Genomic DNA, 24,634 nt, shown 5'->3' with positions numbered 1-24,634 from the left:
AAACCTGGAACTCCCGGGACCGGCAAATGCAGTCGGCCTAGCCGCCGATAATGTTGGTGTCGGCTCCGGTTTTGTCGGCGGCAATTCTTTGTGTGGATGGACACACAGCCGGTAATGACGGAGCCGGCTTGCTGATAGGTTTCTTCAATCTAGCTACAGTGAGTGTGTGACAAGGCGTTGTGTATTCTTGTTTTTTTTTTCTGTATTTGGATTTTTTGTTTACTTCAGTTTTTCCCCTATTTTCTTTTTTCACATCACTTCAATATATAATGAAGAATGAAATAATCAAAATGGCTGAGATATACCACAAATATAGCGGCTTGTTATTTATATAAATTCTCAGCAAGGAAATTCAGATCTTGTTTGAATTACCCAACTACGGCAACGCGGAAAGTGAGTTGTGCATATGTTTTCTTCTACAGCCGAAACTTACTAAAACGACCGTCTTAGCATACATGAAGTTAAATTATGAATCTTGGATAGTTGCCCAGTGTTTATCCTGTTAATTATGCAACTCAGTATGTCTCGTATGAATAACCTTCATAAGAGAACAAGAGTTTAAATCTCCATCATAATCGAAGAAGTAGGCATTCGCAAGCATAAGAAAGGTTGTAAATAAAATTAAAGTAAATAAAAACTAAAACACAACTACAGAAAGAACTGAAAAAGCACAAGGGGGCGCGGTGGCTCAGTGGTAGAGCGCTCACTCCCGGTGTTTGAGGTCCTTGGTTCTATTTCAGCTCGCGCCGTGTGGACTTTGTGGTGGACAGAAACCATGCTTATGTGTTTTCTTGGTGTTCGCCCATTTCCTCTCACTTCCTTCATTTCACCATTTCATCCATTTCTCATCAGTCTCCTTTAGCCTAACCGGCATAATCGTGGGACGTAAAACTTAGATTTCATTTCATTTTTGAAAAAGCACAGAAAGAACAAGAAAATTTCCAGTCTTGTGGTTGCATGCAGCTTTACCTTATAGCCCATAATAAAAATATTCATGTGCTCTGTGTCTAGTCTGGCATTTGTTCCATAGAACGATTGTGGAATGAGCGAATATGACTGAGTGAGATATCGTTTGTTTATTGCTGAACTCGTGTTCTCTTCACGCTCAAACTCAAACTATTTCTCGGCACCGACATTACCGGGATGTGTGTGCAAAGCAGCGCCGGCACCGACATTGCCGGAGCCGTCACCGGTTTTGCCGGCCGCGTGTGCAAAGCAGCCCTTGTTCCGGCATTGTCGGTGCCGGGGACGTGTGCAAAAGCTGTTAAAATAAAGTCCACTCCGCCAAATCTGGTAGTTTTACTTCGAGTAGTTTGAATTCTTTCTGCTTATTAAAGAATGTAAATTTAATCGTGTGTGTGTATGTGTGTGTGTGTGTGTGTGTGAGAGAGAGAGAGAGAGAGAGAGAGACAATAATTGCGCAATGGGAAGTTCATGGTTTTATTTTCGTCTTGTCACTTAATCATCTTCACTGATAATGATAATAATAATAATAATAATAATAATAATAATAAAAAGCGAAAGCACCTTGATTCAAAACTATTTATGTACGAAGGAAATACAAATAGAACTATTCGTACATCAAATTACTTTTAATTTATTAGCATGAAGCAATAAAATTTTTTCACCCATGTGACTTTTCTCTTGTGCAAATCAGTAGTAGCTACTTACGCGACTATCTTCATACTGTGGCCAGCTCTCCTATGGGCTTGCCACAAGTCTTACGTTAGAAACTAGATTTGTAAACCAGTATGGGGAAGCTTTAAAATAGAAGTGTTTAATTTGTGAACTCCTCTTAGCGGAAGAAGGAAGTCTGCTATCCCAAACACTAATATGAAGAGAAGACTGTTCTTACATTCAGTTCAAAAGCTTACTAAATTTACAAGAAGTTTAATTCCATAATTTTAAATCCTATGCACTGCATAGCCTATAGTGCTTACACAAACACTACTCTGTCAGGAGCATACATGCACTGAGCACTTAATTACACGGAGCACAGCTATAGTAACAGCAACGATTCGTGACGCCTGAGCTCTACACCAATCATAGAATTACCGTATTTTGCATCACATGAAATATCGGAAGATTTCATACGATTCGTGGAGCTGCCCTCTAAACGCACACTTGAAAACGTTACATGCAAGAGGGACACCAACAGTGTTGCCAAACTTAGATACGATGAACGTACCTCTAGGGAACAGCACTTAAAGAACTCTCTCTCTCACACACACACACACACATACACACACACACATACACACACACACACACAAAATTGCTCGTACTAAACAGTAACTGTTTTAACAGCGAAATTAGAACAATAACGAAAATAAAGAAAATGAAACTTATCGGCGTTCCGACAACACTATACCATGAGATGTTCTCCGTAAATCACAAGAGACGACACAGTCAAAATTTCGTGGATGAGGGTTGAGGACGGGAACACACTCGCGTTCTTTTGGGTGTTGAAATTAGTAGATCTAGGTAAAGCTTCACGAGTTCTTACGTTCCTTTATAGTCACTCTGAGCAAATCTAACATTTTAAATACAGCCCTGGATCTGGTTATTTTATACTAGAATTATTGATTTTTAAATTAATCCTGGTATTGTTGTATACCAGGATTATTGACAAATTCCACAGCAGATGACATATTTCAAACACCATGCATGATCAGCATGAATATCGTGCAGCACGAGATTTCTTTTAGCAAATTTATTATGCTGTAATTAATTTTATAGGTGATAAGTCATCTATGTTCAAAGAATAAAGTAAAGTTTTATCATTTCAGAGCTTGTGCCGTGTTCCTTAATAATGTATTCTGAACCTCCAAAGAATTTCATTGCCGATCGGCCATTTCTGTTTCTTATATTTGACAACATTACGAGTACAGTTCTCTTTATTGGACGTTTGAAAGCACCAACTGGTGCTCCACGGATAGACATTGCACATAATTTGGTCAGTGTGTAATTTTTTTGTAGTTTTGAAAATACTGGTTTGAAACACACACTAGTATCTCATGTTAACACACACAACAAAGATTTGTTTTTATTTTAAAATATATAAATTGTGAAATTATATTTTGTAACTTAGAAAATAAACATTTTGACAAATTATACATTTGTATTTTTTATTACTTAATACAATAAAACTAGGTATTACATGTGCGTTTTATTACTAGTCTGAGTTCGCCACCTTGGGCTACACAAAGTTAGGCTACTAAGCCTTGCAAAACTTTTCTTGCAGAAGAAAATAAGTTCTTATGAAACCTTTGCCATGATAGCACATAGAAACTTCTGCAAACTAATCGCGTAATACTCGTAAATAATGTTGAAAACATTCCACTTTTTTGAGACCATTAACACTTAGTCTAAACACTGTGTACGAATTGTTTGAACTAATAAAAAAATTACTGCGTATATATCATTCATAGTGTTTTACAATACAGAAGAGAGTTGTACCCTATATTTGAAAGAACGGGAGCTTTCTTCATATTCTTTCAAGGTTTACGGGGAAATTACATTCGTACATTGTGTTATATAACACGTTGTGTGAATGGGATCGTATAGATACTCGCGAGTTTAGGTACATCGAAGAAAGAAAAAGAAATGTTGGGACTCGAATCCACAAGTTATCTTGACGAAAGGAACATATCCTTAGGAAAGTAATCGCAGAGCTGTTTGCAGATGTTGCTATGCACAAACCATGAGTGTATTTTGGAAACAAGAGCGTGTGAGCGGAGTGAGTGTGACGCACATTTGATGTTTTAAAGGGACAATAGCAATATGGGATCGTCAGAGTAGAAAGAAAGCTACCGTTTCGGTATTCTTCAAAGACTTGAACGCAACTGTAAAAACAACTCGAGTATCATGTACCTCTTGTTCGGTTATTCTGTCGAACACGAGACAGTTTGGTTTACCACCACTTCTTAAGAGTCTTCACTACAGCGAAATTAAGCTACGGCTAATTTTAGTTTTTCTCTAATATCTTCAAAACAAAATAAATATTCGAAAAGCAGAAACGTAGTGAACTAGACAATACGATTTTGTATGCGATTCCTTCACTACAATTCACCTATCTGCTTTTGGTATGCCGCTATTTACAGAACCCGCAAAGAAATGCGAAATCTGTGTACAGTGGCAAATCGAAAGCAGACAGATGAGTTGTGATAACGGTATCACATGCAAAATCGTATTATCTAGTTCACTAAGTTTCCGCTTTTCCAATATTTTTGTTTTGAAGATAGTACAGAAAAACTCTAAAATTAGCGGTAGTTTAATTTCGCTGTAGTGAAGACCTTTAATACATTTAGGGGAGACCGGGGCTGGTTGGCGAACTTTTCATTCTTTATTTTTTATGAGCAGATTGTGCACTGTATTGCAATGGAATGGATGTGTACGGACAGACCAACGTTTCCTCTAATAAATTAAATTTTTGTTTTGCTTAGTTTTCGAGAAATAAATTTTTCTTTCTTTTAAAACGGAGTATGCTAACCGACCCCTAGTAAGAGGCTGGTTGGCTGATATTCTGGGGCTAGTTGGCATACTTTTTAAATATAGCAAAACACAAACAAAAATTGGATTTATTATAAATAAAAATTATTTTTGTAAATTCTATTATATATTGCAATGAAGTAGGCTATTTGAAATTTGAAATGACTTTTATTCACAACATTTAAAAGAATCAGCGATATGAAATATAACTTCTTTCTTTCTTTCTTTCTTTCTTTCTAGCTTGGTTATCATGACATTGAAAGCTATAAGATTATCAAACCACATCAGTTTTAATATGATTTGGTGTAGGTTAATTCTTCATATTATTTCAAAATGTAATTAAAATAACTGAACTATCAAGAAAGGTAGTTTATTTCCCGCTGTTCACAAAGTAGCTAAGAGAAACTAAGATGTTTTAGCTGAATTATCGAGAAATGCAGTTTATTTCCTACTTTCCACAAAGAAAGAGAAAGCAATAGCTAGACCTCTATTTTTGTAACAAAAGAGCAAATACAAAATATTCTTGATCCTGAGAATTAGGCCTGTTCAGAAAATTCAGAGTCCGGCATACAGTCTTATCTCGATTTCTAAATTTTAACAGCAATCCAATTCGTGCATGCTATATAACATTGAAGTAAAAGATTGGTAGAACTGTAAACAACATAATAATAAAACAAACAATGTAACAATAAAAGTAAATAGAAATAAAATTTCACACGAGGTTGTTTGGCGCACTTGCCAACCAGCCCCAAATGCTATGTCAACTAACCTCAAGCCCATGTTGTGCAACAAAGTCGTAATTACTCAGCAATTGTTTGACATTTACGTTTTATTGTTTGAATATCCATAAAAACAAAGTTCAGATCTAACTAATGCTATATTACTTACCTCTGACTCCAAGTAGTGACGATTCTGTGATTTTGTAACGGAGAACTGAAAAAAATACTTCAGACTGGCTGCATTCCATACGTCGCTCTTTTATGACAGCAGCAACAGCTCATTATGTTAATTAATGAAGGAGTTATATGCAGTTCGTCAACCAGCCCCTGCTGCCAACCAGCCCCGGTCTCCCCTACTCTGTCCGTGTCTGTCCAAGACAGCAATATCAAAAACTACTTGATGTGTCAATTTTAGGTACGATATAAAGGGTCCAAAGTTAGAATAGTTCGTTAATGCTTGTAATATTCAAGCCGGAAGTGGTAGAAATAAACCATTTCTGGTTTTTAACGTTGATCACTATAGACCAAAACTGGTAATACATACCGACAAGTGGTTTCCTGCTATAATCGATTAAACGTCCCAAAAATACATTATATTTAATCTCCATCCCTAACTTTGTAATAAAAACCGAAAGTGAGTATCTACATGGAGCAAAAATGATAAGCGATAGCAAAAAGCAGTTTTGTGGGAATCTATTTAGCGTTCTAAGAATAGGAACAATCTCTCTGAACCCTTTATTCAAATCGGAAGTGACGGAAATCAACCACTTGTGGTTTTAACGGACTACAGACTACAAACTGTAATGCATAGCGAAAAGTGGTTCCCAAGAATAACCTTCACTCTAATCTACTAAAGCCAATCTCAGCCGATCTTGGTTAGACGTGCCTGTCAATGTAGTGTGAGAGCTCCGAGAAAATCTCGCCCAAACTGAGCAGCTTTCGGGAGGAGTGCGTGGTACAGCTTTTCCAAGTGTATATATTTTCTTACTTGATCAAAAATGCCGGCAAAAGTAGATAACTTGTGGGAGAGTTACGTTATAGTCCTTTACGACGCAAAGTTTGTTTCAATAATCAGGAAGCAATGGAAGAGCAAGGGGGGGTGACGTTAGCTTGACTTCCATCAATCAGTATTGTGATTAGCAAGTGTGAGGATATTGTGATCTTCCAGCGTTCGTTCTCGAACAAAGGGAACGAGAACACGGCAGTATACAGAAACCAGCACCACCGTGCAGGCGAAACATCGCAGAATTGCCGTGCAAGAGAATCCCCGACCGAAAACAGATGGAATCGTCTGTGTCTTTAGAAACAGTCAACCGCACCATGTATCAAGCACTGAACCTTGTAAAAGTTGCGTCGCTACATTCGATGAAGCGTTTTATGTACCTTTCTAACTGCGGCAGACCAGGAACCATAATGCACAGAGAAAGAGGCGCAAAGCGCTTCACGACATTGGTCAGAGCATGCAAAGAAGTTTCCCTGAAAGAGTTCATAATGGTTCCCGGCTACTGTCACAGAGGCACAGGAGATTCATAAGGTAAGAAGTGCAAAATCAACCAGAAGATGATTCTGAAGCCTATCTACAAGCCGAAAATGGAGATCAACACGCCCCGCATATATCAAGGCAAAGCTTCATCACACATCTTAAGGTTACTCCTCGTATTTTACGATTATATGAAGAAGGCTACTTGATTAGACCATACCTTTGAGATACCTATTAAGTTTCAAGACGCAAGTTCAATCGAATTTTGTGGACTTTATGGTTTTGGGCAAGAAGCGTGTGACAACTTGAGTGGAGTATGCAAAAAATAATGGAACGATATCCTCTCGTAGTTCCCCAACGGAGCGTTGTGCAATGGTAACTACGTTGCTGGGTCACCGTTTGGAATCTGGGGAGACACGTCTAACACTGATGCACACAGCGCTACAGATTTTCGTACCTCTTTGGTAAGTACAATTTGGTCATATATACGCGGAACAGCATCTGTAATACTATTTAAATAACATGCAATTGATGATCGAGGAAAGTAAATACTTGTCCCAAAGTGAAGTAGTTATTTGTTTGAACAATTAGAAAATTGTTGTATAGAGATAAGAACCTGAAAATAACATACTTAGGGGTCTGAGCCACAGGTTCCAGCACATGTGACCAATAGTAATCATACATTCAAAGGTAATGATCCATTGGTACATGAAACCCCATTCCTTTTGATACATTCATCGCCCTGTTCATAGAGAAAACAAAATTCTAAAAAAGCAGTGCATAATAAAAAAAATCTAGATGTAGAAATGGTAGATAAGTGTCTTAAATATACTCCAGTACTTTCGTATCACTTCTAGTTGTGTGCAACAAGAAAGATCTTTTCAAATATCGAAAGGAAAAATTACTTTTATATACACGAAAAACAATTCTTTCGAGTGGCATGTAGTGACACAATTTTTTGGCATTTCAAAATCGTTAGAAAATACGTATATCTATCGTCGGTAAGTACCTTCAATATTCTAAATAACCAAAACGATAAAATCAGTCAGGTATACTTATTCATAATAGAGAGGACATATTCATAACTATGTTCCAGTTTAATTGTATATGAATCAATTTTCTTGTTTTGGGCAGCTAATTTCTCTCGTCTAGACTATTGTATATTGTTCACTAATTTTCTCTGATGTAACAGATACACTGAAATGATTCTTAATTGTGACATTCCTTTATTTTCTTTTATAATATTTAATATGGCAACATATCTTTCATTTCTAAAGTTGACATTGGAATAGTTAACATAATTTTCGGGAACTTCGTTATGCGTCGGTAGGTTCATAAAGCCCCAATATCTTCCTACGAATTCACCATAAATTTCACGACGGTTGTCTCATGTATTTGAATTGTCGGATATATTGCCTTTTAACTTTCTGAGATACTATGACTTCTCTATACTCATCCCAACTTTTTTTTTTTTTTAAATTCAGTTAATAACTTACGACAATCAAGTATATCAAACATGTAGAAAGTACGGTGTACTGCAATGACAGATACAGCGGCAGTAATTACAACCACTAACCTCAGTAAAGTAAAAAGGTAACCAAGAAAGTTCTGTCGCTTTTTGTGGAGGTCTGTTCAATTTTCCCCTCACACCGTGAGTTGAATGCGAATGGAGATAAGGCGAAGATAAGTTGTTAGAGTGGGTATATCCAACATGTCACCTGGTTGTGGTAATTCACTTACATTGTGAACGTGCGTAAGGACAAAGTGTACACGGGACCTCTACAGAGCGTCATAAGGGCGTCAATTCTGTAAGAGTTCAAATTGGGGTCAAACACCACTGGAGCGGAGCGGAGCGAAAGATCTGCCAGGTCTTTGGTGAGGGTGTCGTGACTAGCGGTGGTTTAACAAGTTTAAGGACGGTGATGAAACACTCGAAGACGCATCACATGCCGGAAGACCAACGCATGTACAAAATGCAGATCTTCAGGCAGCAATCGAGGCGAATAGTGGCCAGACATGTGAGGAACTGTGACTATAATTCAGCGTGAGTGGAGAAAACATTCGGCAGCACCTCCATCTACTTGGGAAGTACTAGAAGTTGGGTCGATGGGTCCCACATGATTTAACTCCAGACCAGAGTCAACGTGAGCAGACACACGTTTCTTTGCTTTCTCGTCTGAGGAAGGAGTCATTTCGGGACAGTGTGTTGATATGTAATGAGAAGTGGGCCTTGTACGAAGCTCCACTGTGCCGTCATCATTGGTTAGCATTCCATAAACCTGTTCCAAAACAGCCGAAACCAGCACTGCACCAGAAGGTCCTCCTGTGTGTTGTGTGCACTTTTCGCAGCATCGTGCATCAGGAAATGCTACAAGCTGGTCAGAACATCAATGCAACTGTGTACTGTCAGCAATTGCGCAGTGTTCAAAAAGAACTCAAAACTTTGGAACCAATACTTCTGAATCACAAAGGGGTTCTCGTTATATCACAACGCTAAGCCCTACGTGGCTAGGATGACCCGGGACATCATTCTAAGTCTTGTATGGGAAACACTATTGCATCCGTCATACTCCCCAGCCATTTCACCGTCCGATTATTACTGTTCCATTCCTTGGACAATCACCTTAGAGGTCGCCAGTTCAAATCCCCAGTAGAGGTGGAAAATGCACTTGATACCTTCTTCGCTTCACGGCCCACAAAATTCTACCACAATGGAATCCATGGCCTTCCAGAACGTTGGCAGAAGATCGTCGATGCTGATGAGGACTATTCTTGTAACATAGGAGTTAAGTGTTCACATACTTTTGCGTATTTGTAGTGATTTTAAGTAATAAGCACAACCTACCACTAAAATCCATATTTTTATTTGTAACTTTCTACAGTAAGCGTGCTTCTGAATAGCTCTGAAAGTTGCACCTGCATTTGGGTTTAAATCCCGTTAATGACATATTATACTACCTCTTGTTTACCACGAACAAGACGTTATTAAAACAGCTTATCCTACGGCAAAACATACTAGGTCTTATACAGTCGTCCTGACGCGTGATTAGTGCCATACTAAAGAGTTTGACTAACATGTTTCTGCAATAGTCAAGCCTTTAGTATGAAGCTAATCATAGTTCAAAAGACTCTGCATAACGCGGAATGAATTTATAAGTTCTTTTCTTTGTTTTGTAATCTTTTCCCAACCATGCAGTGCTTAAACACTTTTTACTCCCAAATAGTATGGATCATTTGTAACTAAGTAGGGTATGAAATTAAATCTTGCTTTCTGGCAAATGATTCCTGACGGAACATTCAGTAAATAAACTCTTATCGCTATGACAGGGTGATACATGGGACCCACTCAGAGCCAACCTGATAATTCTCAGGCGCGAAAACCCTGGACAAGATGACGGATAAGCACCCTGCATAATACATTCCATGAGTTCTCATTGAATAACACTTTTTGCCGCACTAATAATATAGTCAGGGCATCAAGCACAAGTAACTATCACACACTGATACGGTAAACATTAATAACTATTCAGGAAAAAGAGTAGACAAGGAAATGATAGAGCAACACAATCAATGAAACTATTTAGAACACAGGATTTTTTTTATCTTCCTGTGACTCCTTGTTCAAATATAACTTCATTACTATTTGTTCATATCTCGATGCTTGTATAGACATAGATAAAACACGACACATAGAACACTAAACATACTAATACACAAAATGTGAGACAGTACTATATACAAAAATTGATATTATCTTCACCTTAGTAGGTGATGCTGGTCTGCCGTGTCTATTCATTTATGCTTAAGTTCAGGCGGTGGTTTCCAAGCATGACCATTTTCCATGGATTCTAAGGGTAGGGGAGAGTGCTGTACCTACGGCCAGTGCTCATTAAGTCGTGTATTGTCAGGAAAGATCGCGAATTGGTCAGAGAAGATTCCGTTTCAAGCCCTTCAATTCTATACGTGTCAGTGTTTCGAGATCTTGGTCTGGTAAATAGCTGTTTATTCTTTTGTTTTGGGGTGTTCAAAGTAAAAAAAAAATGTGGACACAAACTGTAATTTTCCTCTCCCTACAGTGCACGCAAAAATAGCAACAATTCCTTATAACCATTGGTAGTGATTCTATTGATTGATTCACGATGTTTTATTTCGATGAAGCCACGTCTTGTTTGTCACCGTCAACCGGTAAAGTAAAGATGGCTAAGTGCTGTACTTACGGCCATTGAATCAGTTGTACCTACGACCACAACACTAAGGCCTGTAAGCAAGTAGCAGATGATAATGAAGCATGATCATACTCGAGGAACAGGTGTGAACAACATTTAGAACCAGCAATAGGCACAAATCAGCAGGAGCCTCATATCTCGGAAGCCACCATCATGCCTGAAGGTCCATCAGCATCCTTGTTGATATTGCAAGAAATTTTGAGGCCTTATATCAAGGCCCTGTCCGAGAAACGAATTGGCGGGGGCGACAGAAAGGCAGTTCAAGGATTCTGACAAGCTCACAAGAGATTAAGAAACTAGAAAAAAAAAACCTATCAGGAAAAACAGGAAAAGCTGCTGAAGAGAACTTCAAAAGGAGCACCACCAAAACTAGTAAATAAACAATGACTAAACCGGCCTTGACATTCACGACTTGGTATTTTAAGAAGCCGCCATAACTAAAAGCTGAATCCACTGCACGTCAGTCCTATCTTCTCTCGTTTTCAGTTGGTTTCAGCGATTTCAACTTGGGTTTAAAATGAAAATTGCATTTTTCAGACAAATATGTGCAATTAACGAGCATAACCCTTGATAACTTTTGCTCAAATATCTGTTTCGTTTACTACCTCTTTATTAACTCGCACAACCTTATTTCTGGCCTATTCCTGACTTTTTTTTTTTTCAATTTCAGCCTGTTCTTGGGTTCAAATAATAGGTGGCCGTAGGTACAAAGTGCTGCTATACCTACGGCCAAAAAAGGGGTCTTGGGAAAATAAAAGTAATTCTTATTTAACAACATTTTGAACTAGAGACAAATTTTGTGTATTCATGAGACCCCAAACTATGTGCCTAAATTTTATATTTGTGAGAAAATGCATTGCAGGGATCAGAAAACATTTAAATCCAAATTTTGGCCGTAGGTACAGCACCCTCCCCTATAATATTCCCTCCTTCTGAACCTATAAGTAGCAATACCTTATCGTTGAACACGTTCTAGCACACAAATGGCCCGTTCTGTCGAAGAACTTGATCGTCAGTTCTGCCAACTTATTCAGGCGATGTTCTTTGACGAAGACAGTTTCCCAACTTGTATCTTCCTTTGCCTTCTTGACGTAATCGATCATTCTTTTCCAGCTTCTTCCGTTCTGCCATTAATAACTTGTTGCTTCAATTCAAGACTTGGAATTTTCAGTGTCATCCAAGTTTCAAAAATATCTCTTGAGGGCTTGGTGGTCACCTACACTGAGCATAACGGGTGGAGGCGAGGCTCCAAAGGAACTAAAATTACTATGGTTCATGAACCATCTGCATTGGTCATATACTATTTATGCTTATCTTCACTGGTGACTGTTATAAGATGATGTACAAAATCCAAATGCTGTCTTTTAAATTGCTATAAGGATACTGTCTTGTAATATAATGGATCTTGATCCCAAACTTTTGCATCTAGTCAGAGAACTTACGACTTTCAATATAGAGGATTGTCACAGACTATACTTCCCGCCTTACCAGAGTTCTTGACCTATTCCTGGGAATTGTAATAACTTGTGAATTAGTCATTGTGTGGGGATATGTTACCAAATATCGGTTAGGACTTACCGAATACATTTTAGGATGTTGTCCAAGGACGAGCTGACGAAATTAAAGGATAGGAGCTGACTAATCTGCTGAGGGTGTTCTGACTTCAATAACTTCACCATGGAGTGGTAGTCTGGCTTGACCTCCATACAGCTGAGTTGGAGTTGTTTTAACATTCCTTTCACCTGCGAGGCTATATGAGACGGAACCTACTGATTAACGTGGAATCCGAACCACATGAGCTCCCGCCGGGAATCAAATCCTGGTTTCCCACGCCAAAGGCGCGTACGCTAACCGCTTAGTCACTGAAGAACTCGGACCTCCATACAGCGTTCACAAGTGCGATGTCTCTCTCTCTATCTTGGCGCAGATGTTTCCAATGGAACACCCTTTGTATTTTTCCCACGCTACGGTCAAATCACCAATGTCTGCCTGTTCATGATAGACTTTTAACTTTACCTAAGACCACGGTTCTTTTTTAAAGATTTCATATATCTGGAAAATGGTAGTCTTTGATATGTAAGATATCGTGGTAAATCTTTTGAACTTCTCCAGCTTTCTTTTATGTGGTTCATCTGCCAGGTCTTCACGTCAATATGGACATGATACAAGAGATATCTTCATCGTTCTGGGTTTCAATCAGCATGGAAGGTTTGATCTTCGCATCTCATCCTGAAAGATGAAGAATACGTGGATGCAGTGCTGCTCCTCTGGCTTAGAGCTACGCGTGATATTGCGGCTCATTCCGGCGTTAGTTTTTCCTGTGTATGCACGACGTGATACATTGACCAGCATAGACGAGAATTCCAACTTTTCACTGACTTTAACCGACCTATAATCTGGTTGTCTCATGGGATTTTAAATCGATGTGCGAGCATCAGCATCGCCCCTTTTTATTACCCCGAAAAGGATTGCGAGGCATTTAATTTCGGATGAGCTGTAATACTTTTCTGATAGTTAATATATGGCTAGCGTACTATATACTCGAACTACACAGCTGTTGTTCTAGGCTGCAGTGATGGATATGTAGGAAGCATCGCTCCTGAGAATAAATTCCTTGTTTAGATCCGGAAATGGAAGCTTAACGTCTTCGCATATCACCTGCTTTAATCAGTTAAGCGAGGCTTTGCATTTTGAACTGCATATCCATTTGCTTTCTTAAGCAGCTCATTTAGTGCCACTGCACTTGCAAGATCCTTCAGAAAATTGTGTTGATACTTTTTTTTTAATGCCTCCACTTCCCCCTGCCTTGGCCGATTACTTTCGGACTTATTTATGGCAGACGCAACTGCCTCTTGCCTTTATTCTCTTATACTTGATGTTTCTTTATTATCTCCGTCTTTTCGGCTGTCCAACCTCAGCAGATTGAGGTGAGGCACATTTCTTTTCAGCATGGCACCTAATATTTAAAACCATGCCCTTATATTTCTCTTTTTTTTTTTGTTTGTTCGTTTGTTTTATTTTCCTTTATTTATCCTTTTACATGCAGAAAATAACCTGAAAGAGGAAAGAAAATAATTGATTACTACATAATATAAATGATTGGGAAGCAGCGCATTCACCACCCTGAAAAGTAAAAATTTAAAAAGAAAAAATAAACAAAACACAGTGTAAAAAAACATCTTCTCATTTGGTGTTAACTGTCTTGTAGTTTCTTCCTTCTTCCATGATTCTCTCTGCTTTTATCATACTGTTTCTCATATGTGTTTATTACACTAACACACACAACACTGACACACACACAATGTTAATAGAGGTTATAGAAATAAAAACGACATAAATAAATAAATAAATAAATAAATAAATAAAACGTAAGTTTGTACTATAGTTCTGGGTGTTTGCCAGAACTTTAAAATTGTTTCTATTAGAATTTGATTTTTTTTAATTGTATCTTTTCATAGTGCTATTTGTTCAATTACCTTCTTCGTTGGGTTCGTTCATTCCATGGGTTTTTCACTATATGCTCTGTTATTTTTTGAAAGTTATCGAATTTTGTTTTATCCTGCCGTAAGCTACTCCAATCTACATCACTAAGTTCATCTCTGAGATTCCTTATTCCTTCACTAGTTACGTAATTTTCACAATTCCATATTACTTGTTCAGGTGTTTGGATTTCTCCACATGAACACATTTCGTCATTTTCAATATTTAATCTTTTCAAATGTGTTTTGAAGGGTCCATGTCCCGACAGCGCTTCCATAGTTTCCTTCTTTATTTCACCAATTTCTTTCCTTACTTTTATAGTTGGTATGTATTCTTTGAGCTTTTCTCCTTTTGTTGTAGTGTACCATTCCTCTTGCCATTTTCTTTCTATCAACATATTTAGTTCGTCTTCGTTGTTCGGATTTGTACCTAGAATCTCTATTATTTTTATAGTTTCATTATTTGTTTTCCATCGTTTTATAGCTTCTCTTAGTATTTGGTAGTGGATTGGTTCTTCTAGTGCAAGCACCTGTAAGGATTCTATCGGTAGTGTTTTGATTATTCCTATTGTTCTAATTATAACTCCTCTCTGAACTCTGTTTATTTGTTCCCTTAATTTTGTATTTGCAAATATTTTGTGAGCCCAGATGCTGGCACAGTATTTTACTGTTGGCATTATTACAGCATTGTTGTACGTTTGTAGGGTCTTTTTGGGTATCTTATAGTCTTTTCTTGCAATTGTGAGTATTTTATGTGCTACTTTCTTTCCTTTGTCAGTTACGTTTTCGACATGTTTAGGATAGTTCAGTTTATCGTCAATCCATACTCCCAAATACTTGAATTCTTTCACTCGTTCAATTTTTTGGTTGTTAATCTTTAATATTGGATCTCTTTGTATAGATTGCCCGAATATCGTATATTTAGTTTTATTTCCTAATAGTTTCAGTTTATTTCGCACCATTTTTGAAGCGTGTGTAAGACTTGGTTCCCTTTCCTCTCAATTTCGTCTCTTGATTGTGCTGATACGACTATTGCGATATCGTCTGCATAGCCGACTACTCCTTCCGTGTCTTCCGTAATTTCCAGTGTTTTTAGGCATGGTTCGATAACTATATCTCACATCGTTGGACCGCATATGGATCCCTGTGGACATCCCTTTGTTGTATATGTGGTAATGTTATTATGTGGTGCCTTGTAAATGACCTGTCTTTCGTTGCAGTATTCTAACATTAGTTGGTATAGTGATTTAGGTACTTTCATTTTTTTAAATTGTTTGAAGAGTGATGGCCACCACAAATTGTCAAAAGCTTCACTGATATCAACATAGATTGCTACCTGGTACTTGTCTATTTTTCCATTTTCTATTAATTCTAAAAGCCTCCTTATAGCTGTCTCCGTACTTTTCTTCTTCCTAAAGCCATGCTGTAGCTTATCTCTTTCTATGTTTCGATATTTGCTAAGTCTGTTAGTGATTACTCTTTCGAATATTTTTCCTATTATATTTAAGAGACAGATCGGTCTATACACCTTAGGGTCATCATTTCTTTTATCTTCGCTCTTTTTTATTATTACTAAGTTTGAATGTTTCCATATTTTAGGAATTCTTTTGCTCTTGAGGCATAAATTGTAGAGTCTTGATAGATATGGTGACATGTATCTGCATTTTCCAGGAAAATTTCTGATTTTATCATGTCTGGACCTGCTGCTTTCCTCTCTTTTTAAACATTTTTATGTAATTACTTAATTCTTGATTGGTTGTTGCTTCCATAATTTCGTCGTTTATTGGTAACATTTTCATTTGTTTGTGCACCTCGTCATCGTCTTCTTTTTCGTCCTTGGGTAAAAGTTTTTCCATTAAAAATTTTATGGTGCTTTCCCATCCTTCAGTAAAACTTCCGTCATCTTTTCTTAAGGTTGAGAGAGTAGTTGGCTTCTTTATTTTCTGACTAATTATTTTATATGGTTCACCCCAAATGTCTAGGTTAGTATTTTCTTTAAGGTAATTTTTCCAACTATTTACTTTCATTTCTTTTATTTTGTTTTCATATAATTCTTTTTGATTTTTGTATTTTCTTAGTCGTATGTGTTGATACTGCAAGAACCTAAGGAAATGCCGCAAACTTTGATATTGACACGACCCGCGCGGGAGAGTACTACTCCCGAAATAACTTTTCGGGCGCTACCTTAGTCAGTTGTTTTAAATTTGTCACAAGATTTATATCATGGAGGTCAAGGTGGAAAAAAAAACGAGCCACTTTCCGTTCTAAATTGAAGACTACTTTTTCGCAGTTTTTTAATTATGCTAGAAAAATGTACCATAGCAAACGTGTTGCGGTACTGGAAGGCGTTCATCTAGAGCAAAAAATACGTATTATAACGGTACGAAATGATTATCAGTGATGATTCCATGGAGTGACCCAGGGAGTCCTCACAAAGTTCCACGCGGGAGCATATATATATATCCTATCGTGCTCAATATGAATTCCCAATATTTTCGTAATACTACTTTTCCACCCCTGGTGTATTAAAATCCCCCGGGAAAATATTCTGAAATCATCACTTACTGATTTATGTCCTTTCTCCCTCATATAAAATGTCGATAGGGAACGTGCTGTGTAAAACCATCAAATTAAGTGTTGCGTGTTCAACGTAGTTACATTTTTAAAAACTAAGGATACTACAGTAGCATCCAAAAATAAACCAAACTTTATAGCCCTCCACAACAGTAACAACGGAATTCAGACTGACGGGGCAATACCTATCCAAAGTACCTTAGTGTCGAATATTGCGATCATAATGTGATGTTTTTGAAATAAATAGAAACAACGCTACAAGAAGTCTAAAATTTTACATTTTTCAAAGGACTATTTCGAAAAAGTGCCTAAACAAGGATTACACTGAATTAAGTAGATGATTTTCAATAGACCTAAAGATCATAGTGCCAGTACAAGAATTTTGATATCTGAAACAGTTTCGGAAGATGAAAAAAGCGGTAAAGATAGCTATACTGATTAAAACAGCGTATTTATGTGAACTTTCTAAAGGAGTGCTTTTCTTTTGTGTATAATATTACAACAACATTATTATAGTTTTTGATAGTCATGATTATCAGTTGTCGGAATTACATAATTTCTAAGCAGTGTTGCAAAACGTGCCAGTATTTACAATAATTTTAGTTACCAATTTGCTGTAAAGTGAATTATATCTATGTACTAAAAGCTATTTATGTGGTTGGAAGTGGTACTTATTACTAGGTGCTGTTTCGAAATAGTCCTTTGAGAAAAAGTAAAATCTTCAATTCCTTGTAACTTCGTTCCTATTATAATATCCTACACGTAGTTTGTAAACATGAACACGTGCTTCTTATTTATTAACAAAACTCATATTCTTCTACTGCAATTACTACAAGAACTAGATGACAGGCATCCTCACCATATGGTCATGTGACAGAAGAGGAACAGAGCTTCTTCGTGGCTAAGCGGTTAGCGTACGCGCCTTTGGCGTGGGAGGTCCGGGTTCGATTCCCGGCGGGAGCTCATGTGGTTCGGATTCCACGTTAATCAGTAGGTCCACGTCTCATATAGCCTCGCTGCTGAACGGGACGTTACAATCAACTCAGAAGAGGAACACCAGTGCCACCACTATCCAGAAAAAGATATAATTAAATATCCATGTAACGTTTCATCGACATCAGTTTAGGTTGGTCAATTGCCCTCTCTTATCTTGATTGGAGCTCTGACACATCTAACCAAACCGAAGCCTCCTAGCTTGCCTGGAGTTCTGAGGCCCCCTACCCGCCTAGCTTGCCTGGAGCTCTGTGGGACTCCGAACTCTCTCTGCTCGCCTGGAGCACTGAGAATTAATAAACCACCTCCACTCAGCTTGCCTTGTGCTTTTTGGGAATTTTTCCTTTGGCTGTGTGGATTTAGTGTCACCTATTTTTTCAGACTACTTGGTGAACTTTGTATTAGTCTTAGGACCACAGTGACTTTCTGTATTAGTCTTAGGACCACAGTGACTTTCTGTATTAGTCTTAGGACCACAGTGACTTTCTGTATTATATTGTATGTAACAGGGATTTTATAATAAAAAAAGTTGTAGAAGAAAACCAAATCCCGTGTGCTAAATTGCTTCCTACTATCATCGTATCAATGTAATTTTAAGCTAGCCATTCGAAATATGCCCTATCATGATTGTAGTATTAGATACTAAAATACTTCGGATGTGCATTGCCAATTCGTCTCAGTCGCGCTATTACTGTTGTAGAAGCTTGCAAACTTCTGTTGTTTTTCGAAATTTGTGATACTATAGCGTCTTTAGTTCGTAACTCTTAAATAATAAATTGATATTGGAAATTCTCACTTAATACACGTTTGAATTACAGTATGTAATAACCTGGCTTAGTGGCATTTTTAAAAAATACAACTTGACACCAATGTTAATTCGGTAGAAATGAAGGATATATCAAAGAATGTCTGTCAATATCTGCATGGTAAGACATTTCTGCGTCTTTTATGTATTAGCTTAAAAGTTACAAGGGCGTGTCATGATAAGTAGTCCACCAAAGCTGTCCTATAATGTTAAATACTTTCCTGCTGCTTTTATAAATAATATTACGCATTCTACCTAGGGTTGCCAACCTTTGAAAATACCGGACACCTTCCTGGAGTAATACTAAGATTGTGACATCATTGCACGTCAAAAATGTAAACAACTTGAAAATGGTTATTTCACATAAAATTGAGCGATTCGGAGTTCGAATTTAAAAACTTCAGTTACTTTTGAACAATTTATTAATCTTACTTATTCCAGTTTTGGTTGAGTCGGAACATACAGTTTTTGTAGTCTACGTCAGTAATCAGGGCCGGATTTCCCAATAGGCCCGGGCCTATGGGCGCAAGCTCCTAGGGGGCGCACGGCCGAGAGAAAAAAATAAAATAAATAGCCATAACTTAACATATATTTTGAATTGATTAAAAAAATCAGGCTAATAAAGCATTCTGATTTTGAAGTTGATTGGAACAAATAATTGTTGGTAAAGTTCACCAATCTTTTGTTAATACATTAACGGTATTTTGTCAAGCCCAGAACCAAGTAAATTCCTCAAAAAACTTGCAATGAAAAAATTGCATCGTGGAGTGGTGTTTAAGCAATTAACATATAGTCCTCATATAATTTTTTAATAAAGGTTTTTAGGAAAGTAACTTTAACCAGACTAGGGGGCGGAAAAATTTATTGGGCCTAGGGGCGCCAAAATGCTAAATCCGGCCCTGTCAGTAATACATTATATTTAAGGCAAATATAATTAGCAATATAATTATGACATGCACAAAATATAGGCCTACTTGAAAATTGTCTTATCAGCTTCACTGGGGTTGGTAATGTCTCATAATGTCTACTTTTACTGGATCTGAATGCATTATTTATTTGGAAGATATAGATTTGGATGAAGTAGTACGAACTGCGCTCTTGAAAATGTACTTTTGTTGATCTTTATCAATTTTGATAAGTTCAGTAAATTTCCCGCCTTCAACTCTTCAGGAAATTCCGCGCACGACAGGTCGATATCAAACCGAATTATAAGCTCTACTTTAGCCATGTTCATTGACAAATGATTCCTTTCGTTACTCCAAAATAATCTGAATAGAACAGAAAAAAGAATAGTAAGAGGGGAAAAATACCAGACATTTAACGTCCTGTATAATCGTGGGACGTAAACCTCAAAGATTTCATTTCTTTTTGGTCGTACCAGACACCAGACAAGGTCAAAAACGAAACTGTCCGGTAAAATACCGGTCGGCAACCCTAATTCTATGCAACCTCTTCTAAGATAACCATCTGAATTTGTTCAGCGATTATTTTATAATGTGGAAAATATGGATTTATACTAGACGAATAAAACGAAAACCTTATCGTTTCAGAAATGGTGCCGTATTGTTTAATGATTCATTCTGAGCCTTTGAAGAACTTCGTTGCAGATCGTCCGTTTGTGTTTTTCATACACGATGATTCTACCAGTACAGTTCTTTTCGTTGGGTGCTTGAAGACTCCAAATACTCTGAAATAATTTTGTTGATGTAGGTACATATGCGCCAACTTTCGATATTTTCTTTTGGTCTTCATGCTTAAATACTTATACACCATGTTTCAGAATGAATGACCTGATTTTGAACGGTAGTAATTACGGAACATGGAACATGCCGACAAGGAAATGAGTGTTGTTTGAATGAGCGTGGTCTACTTTCAGAAAATCCCTGTTAGATGTCAGTCAATGCGTCCTCTCAGTTTGCAGTCAGTCAGAAGTAAAATGGCGCCCGCTCAATAGAAGATGTTTTGTGTGCTGCAGTTTGTTCGGTCCAGCATGCTTTTCGTCGGCGTTTTGGCATTGATATGCCTACACCCCAAACCATCGCCTATTTGGAAGAGACAGTATGTTTATGCAAAGGTAAGAGGCTAGGTCAGCCTCGCTGGAAATGAAATGCTGAAAACAATTCGGCAAACGTTTGAGTGGAGTCCGCGAAAGTCTACTCGCCGCGCTATTTGTAATAGCATAGCTAAAACTTGATTTTTTGCGAGAACTTTGAATTTATCCCATTTTTTATAGTATGTTTTTATCAATACATATAGACTTCTAAAATCAGGTCATTCTTTTTGAAGCACCTTGTACATAAGATTACAATCTTGTATTGTAATATTTGTAACATGAAACAGACCAATGGTTCCGAAATTGGGTAGCTCTCTCTGAGACGTGAAAGGTCATCAGAAAGGGCACAGGCTACTAAAAACTTATTGTCCAGCTAAATTATTTTTAAACTGCAAAGGCATCAGATTTTATTTTATGACAATTACCTAACTTAGTATTGAATAGATCTCAAAGTAAAAACACTGAAATTTTGGTTTTTCCATTCGAAATGTATTAGGAAGATTGGCCAAAAGACACAGAAAAATAAAATGATAATGATTACAATCAAAGCCATTTAAGGATAATTCGAGTGAAAATTGAAAATGGCTGAACTGTCTTCAAATTTATAGAAAGGCATTTTACACTTTTTTTTATAGAAGTTCAAAATAGCGGCATCATTCTCCAAGTTAACAACATTACACTTATGGATTATTTATATATATATATATATATATATATATATATATATATATATATATATATATATATATATATATATATATATATATATATATATATATATATATAATATTATAGCGCACAGAACTAGAAAAAACTTGATACTCCCTGCTGGTCAGGTGGTTTGCACATGTGCCTTTGGTGCACGTACCCCCGGATTCTATTCTCGGTGGGAGAGCACAAACTATTAAATGTCACAATAATTATCTTGCAGTGATCATCCGTCTCCATAAGTCTAAAGGGAATTTTAAAAAATCATTTTATTTTTGAAAAAGAACTTGTTTGATTCTTGTTATTCAGTCTTTAAATAGATTTTTAAGTCTATAAAGATTTTGTCTATTTAAATAGATTATATTACTTTCAATTAATAGTTCACATTACGTTAATTTGTTTCACGTCATGAAAGTGTAGTTTCGAAATTAACCTCAATGCAAAAATCCAGTGGATACTTGATCTCCGGAGTATTCATGTAATTGGTGCTTATACCTGTGTAACCTTAAAAACATCTTTTTTGCCGAACTTCTAAAGGGAATAGCTGTAGAACCCTGTAACTATTCGAACTAATTATAATGTTACCAGTAGAAGTTGTCCATGATTCAATACATTTCTAATTTCGCTTTTTAACTAAATTTGAGGATGTGTGAAATAAAAACTTCTTTAAAAAAAAAAAAAAAAAACTTAGGAAGAGAAACTGGTTGGGACATTGCCTAAGAAGAGATTGTATCATGAGGGACGTCCTAGAGGGTATGGTGGCGGGAAAGAGAGGGAGGGGCGAAGGAGACTACAATTAATGGATGATATTAAAACAAAGATCATACGCGAAGACGAAAAGGTTAGCGGAGGATCGTGGAGCATGGAAGCTTCTCAGCTGCGGCAAGTGACCTGCCAATAAAGGCAGAATACCTATGATGATGATCTTCCTTACATGTAACAATCTCAGTAATTGTTATATTGGTTATAATGAGGTTTTATTTTATTCATTTACTGAAGCATGTGAACGTTAATCTAATAACTACAAATAATTCTTTGGAACTAGAAAATCCACTGCATCGACTAATTTGCTCTTTTCCTACCTGTCGACAGGCACGTAGCCAGAATTTCGTGAAGGGGGGTCCGTGACATGAAATACTGTGGTCATAACAGGGGATCGATCATTCTAAACTATTTTACTGGAATATATATTGGTTCGTTCAGCGAGGATTTCGTAACGGGCGGGGGGGGGGACGTGACATGAAATTCTGAATGCTCAGGTGCTCGATCAATGTAAACTACTTTACTATCAACATATATTGCTTTGTTAGGACAATAAAATGAGGATATGTTGGTAAGTATTTTAATAACAAACTATGAGAAATCTCTATTAAAATAATAATAATAATAAAAAGTGCTGAAAAAGATATTACAATATTTACATCCTTCCTCTGTTCATTCAAATATAACAATTTTCCATGACCCCAACTATTATAAAAAGTACATATTCATTATTATAAAAAGTACCTACTCAATAATGTCTTGTAAAATATTTTACAATATGTGCGTTCCTTTCTCTGTTGAATCAAATGTTAACAGAACTTTCTTTCCATATAAATTTTTGTTTTTATTATTCCGTCAACTACTGTCTGTTCCAATGACAGGTTAAAGGAGCAGTAGAAAATTGTTTTTGAAATAACATGTTTGATACTCCAAGGATGCGATGACGAAAATTTATGATAAAAGATGTCCATGTTGTTACACAACGGTACTATACTTTAGGAAGTTTGAAATCTGCCTTGAAATCCCCCTGACTAATAGAAATTCTGAGAATTCCGGACCTCGTTTAGCAAGTCTGAGAACTTGGCTACGTGCCTACTGTCGAATGGTCGATTTTGTTTGATTCTTAAATTTTTTCAGGACTATTTTTCAGTATACCTACTAATTAAATGTTTTGTCGTGTTATAATAGGAAAATTCTGTTCTCTGTCCACTAAAATTTCAAAATTTTAAAATGACTATTTCCCAGGCAAAAAAAAAAAAAAAAAAAGAGAGAATTGAGTTTTAGGATCCAATATATTTCAGGCAAAATTTTTCTTGTAGGCCTTATGTCTGGAGAACTACATATAGTATAGCCAAACCTAAATTGTCACTTAACTCAGTATAATGTGCTTATTCCGTTAAAAAAAAAAAAAAAAAAAAAAAAAACTCTATTTAGGAACCGTTCATCAATTTTGTAGTCTCTGTTCGAAAACTAATCATTAGCCAAGATCACAACCTTTTGATGCATTTTTTGATCATTCCTAAAATTCTAGTTATACCTGGGTAAGTTTAATTAATGGATTTATTTTAAAGTTATCTTAATATTTTGTATAATTAATTATTTTAAAATTATCTTAATATTCCGTATTCTACCCCATTTCTTAGTAAGCCAACCTTTTGAATTTTAATTTGTTCTGTGATTACTTCGTAAGTGGAAAAACAAGGATTTATACAAGAATTGAAGTTTATCGTTTCAGCAATGCAGCTACAATGTGACTGGACCTACAGTGAACCTCCGAAGAACTTCGTTGCTGATCGTCCGTTTATATTTATGATATACGATAGTTTTAGCAGTACAATCCTTTTCATTGGATGCTTGAAGACTCCAAGTATATGAAGACATGTGAAATATCTTAATCTATATTCGAATTAAAAAGAGAATAATACAAAGAACGAATCCACGAGTGTCTGTCTTGGTTTGAGAAGTTCTACAATATGTACTTAGAATTACAGTAACCAAAGGCGTATATTGACTCCAAGAAAGCTTAGTTGCAAAATTGTATTTCAGAATATGATGTATTGTTCAAGATTTCTTAACAGGAGGAAGTTCATAAAGTTTTTTGGACATAATTATACAGCCCTTTTATGATTATTCGAAACTCGAAGGAAATTGGAATCTTGTTTATTTAAATAAAGTCTGTAAAAATGTAATGGAAGTTGTATTATAATATTTGAATGATGCATTTGTATATAATAACGTATTGTTTTCTTAATTTGTATGTATTAATAAATGCTTGCAAGAATATGACAAGTATATGTACAGTTACGAAATAATTTTGTATTACAAGTTACAGAAGAGAGGGAGA

At 36.6% G+C, this 24,634-nt stretch overlaps 1 protein-coding gene across 7 annotated transcripts in view; it reads left to right on the top strand.

Moving 5' to 3' along the window:
* The window catches only part of LOC145685855 (leukocyte elastase inhibitor-like), a 164,904-nt gene that overhangs the window by 93,881 nt on the left and 46,389 nt on the right, over positions 1 to 24,634 (top strand). For 2 of the 7 annotated variants that reach the window (XM_081758491.1, XM_081758492.1), the window contains exon 8: positions 2,790 to 3,055. The exons of 1 other annotated variant lie outside the window; for it this stretch is intronic. In XM_081758491.1, coding sequence (XP_081614617.1) covers positions 2,790 to 2,968 — 179 coding nt within the window. In that variant the 3' untranslated portion in view covers positions 2,969 to 3,055. Of the gene's footprint in view, positions 1 to 2,789; positions 3,060 to 20,317; positions 20,474 to 24,012; positions 24,572 to 24,634 lie in introns of those variants that run through there. 4 more of the 7 variants (XM_081758485.1, XM_081758489.1, XM_081758493.1 and 1 more) reach the window with 4 other exon arrangements.

The sequence above is a fragment of the Thermobia domestica genome, chromosome 5 (genome assembly GCF_964235325.1).
Source record: "Thermobia domestica chromosome 5, izTheDome1.hap1.1, whole genome shotgun sequence".
In the NCBI taxonomy this organism is placed as follows: Eukaryota; Metazoa; Arthropoda; class Insecta; order Zygentoma; family Lepismatidae; genus Thermobia; species Thermobia domestica.
Note: the sequence above shows the minus strand (reverse complement) of the source record. Positions and strands in the feature narration are given on the sequence as shown.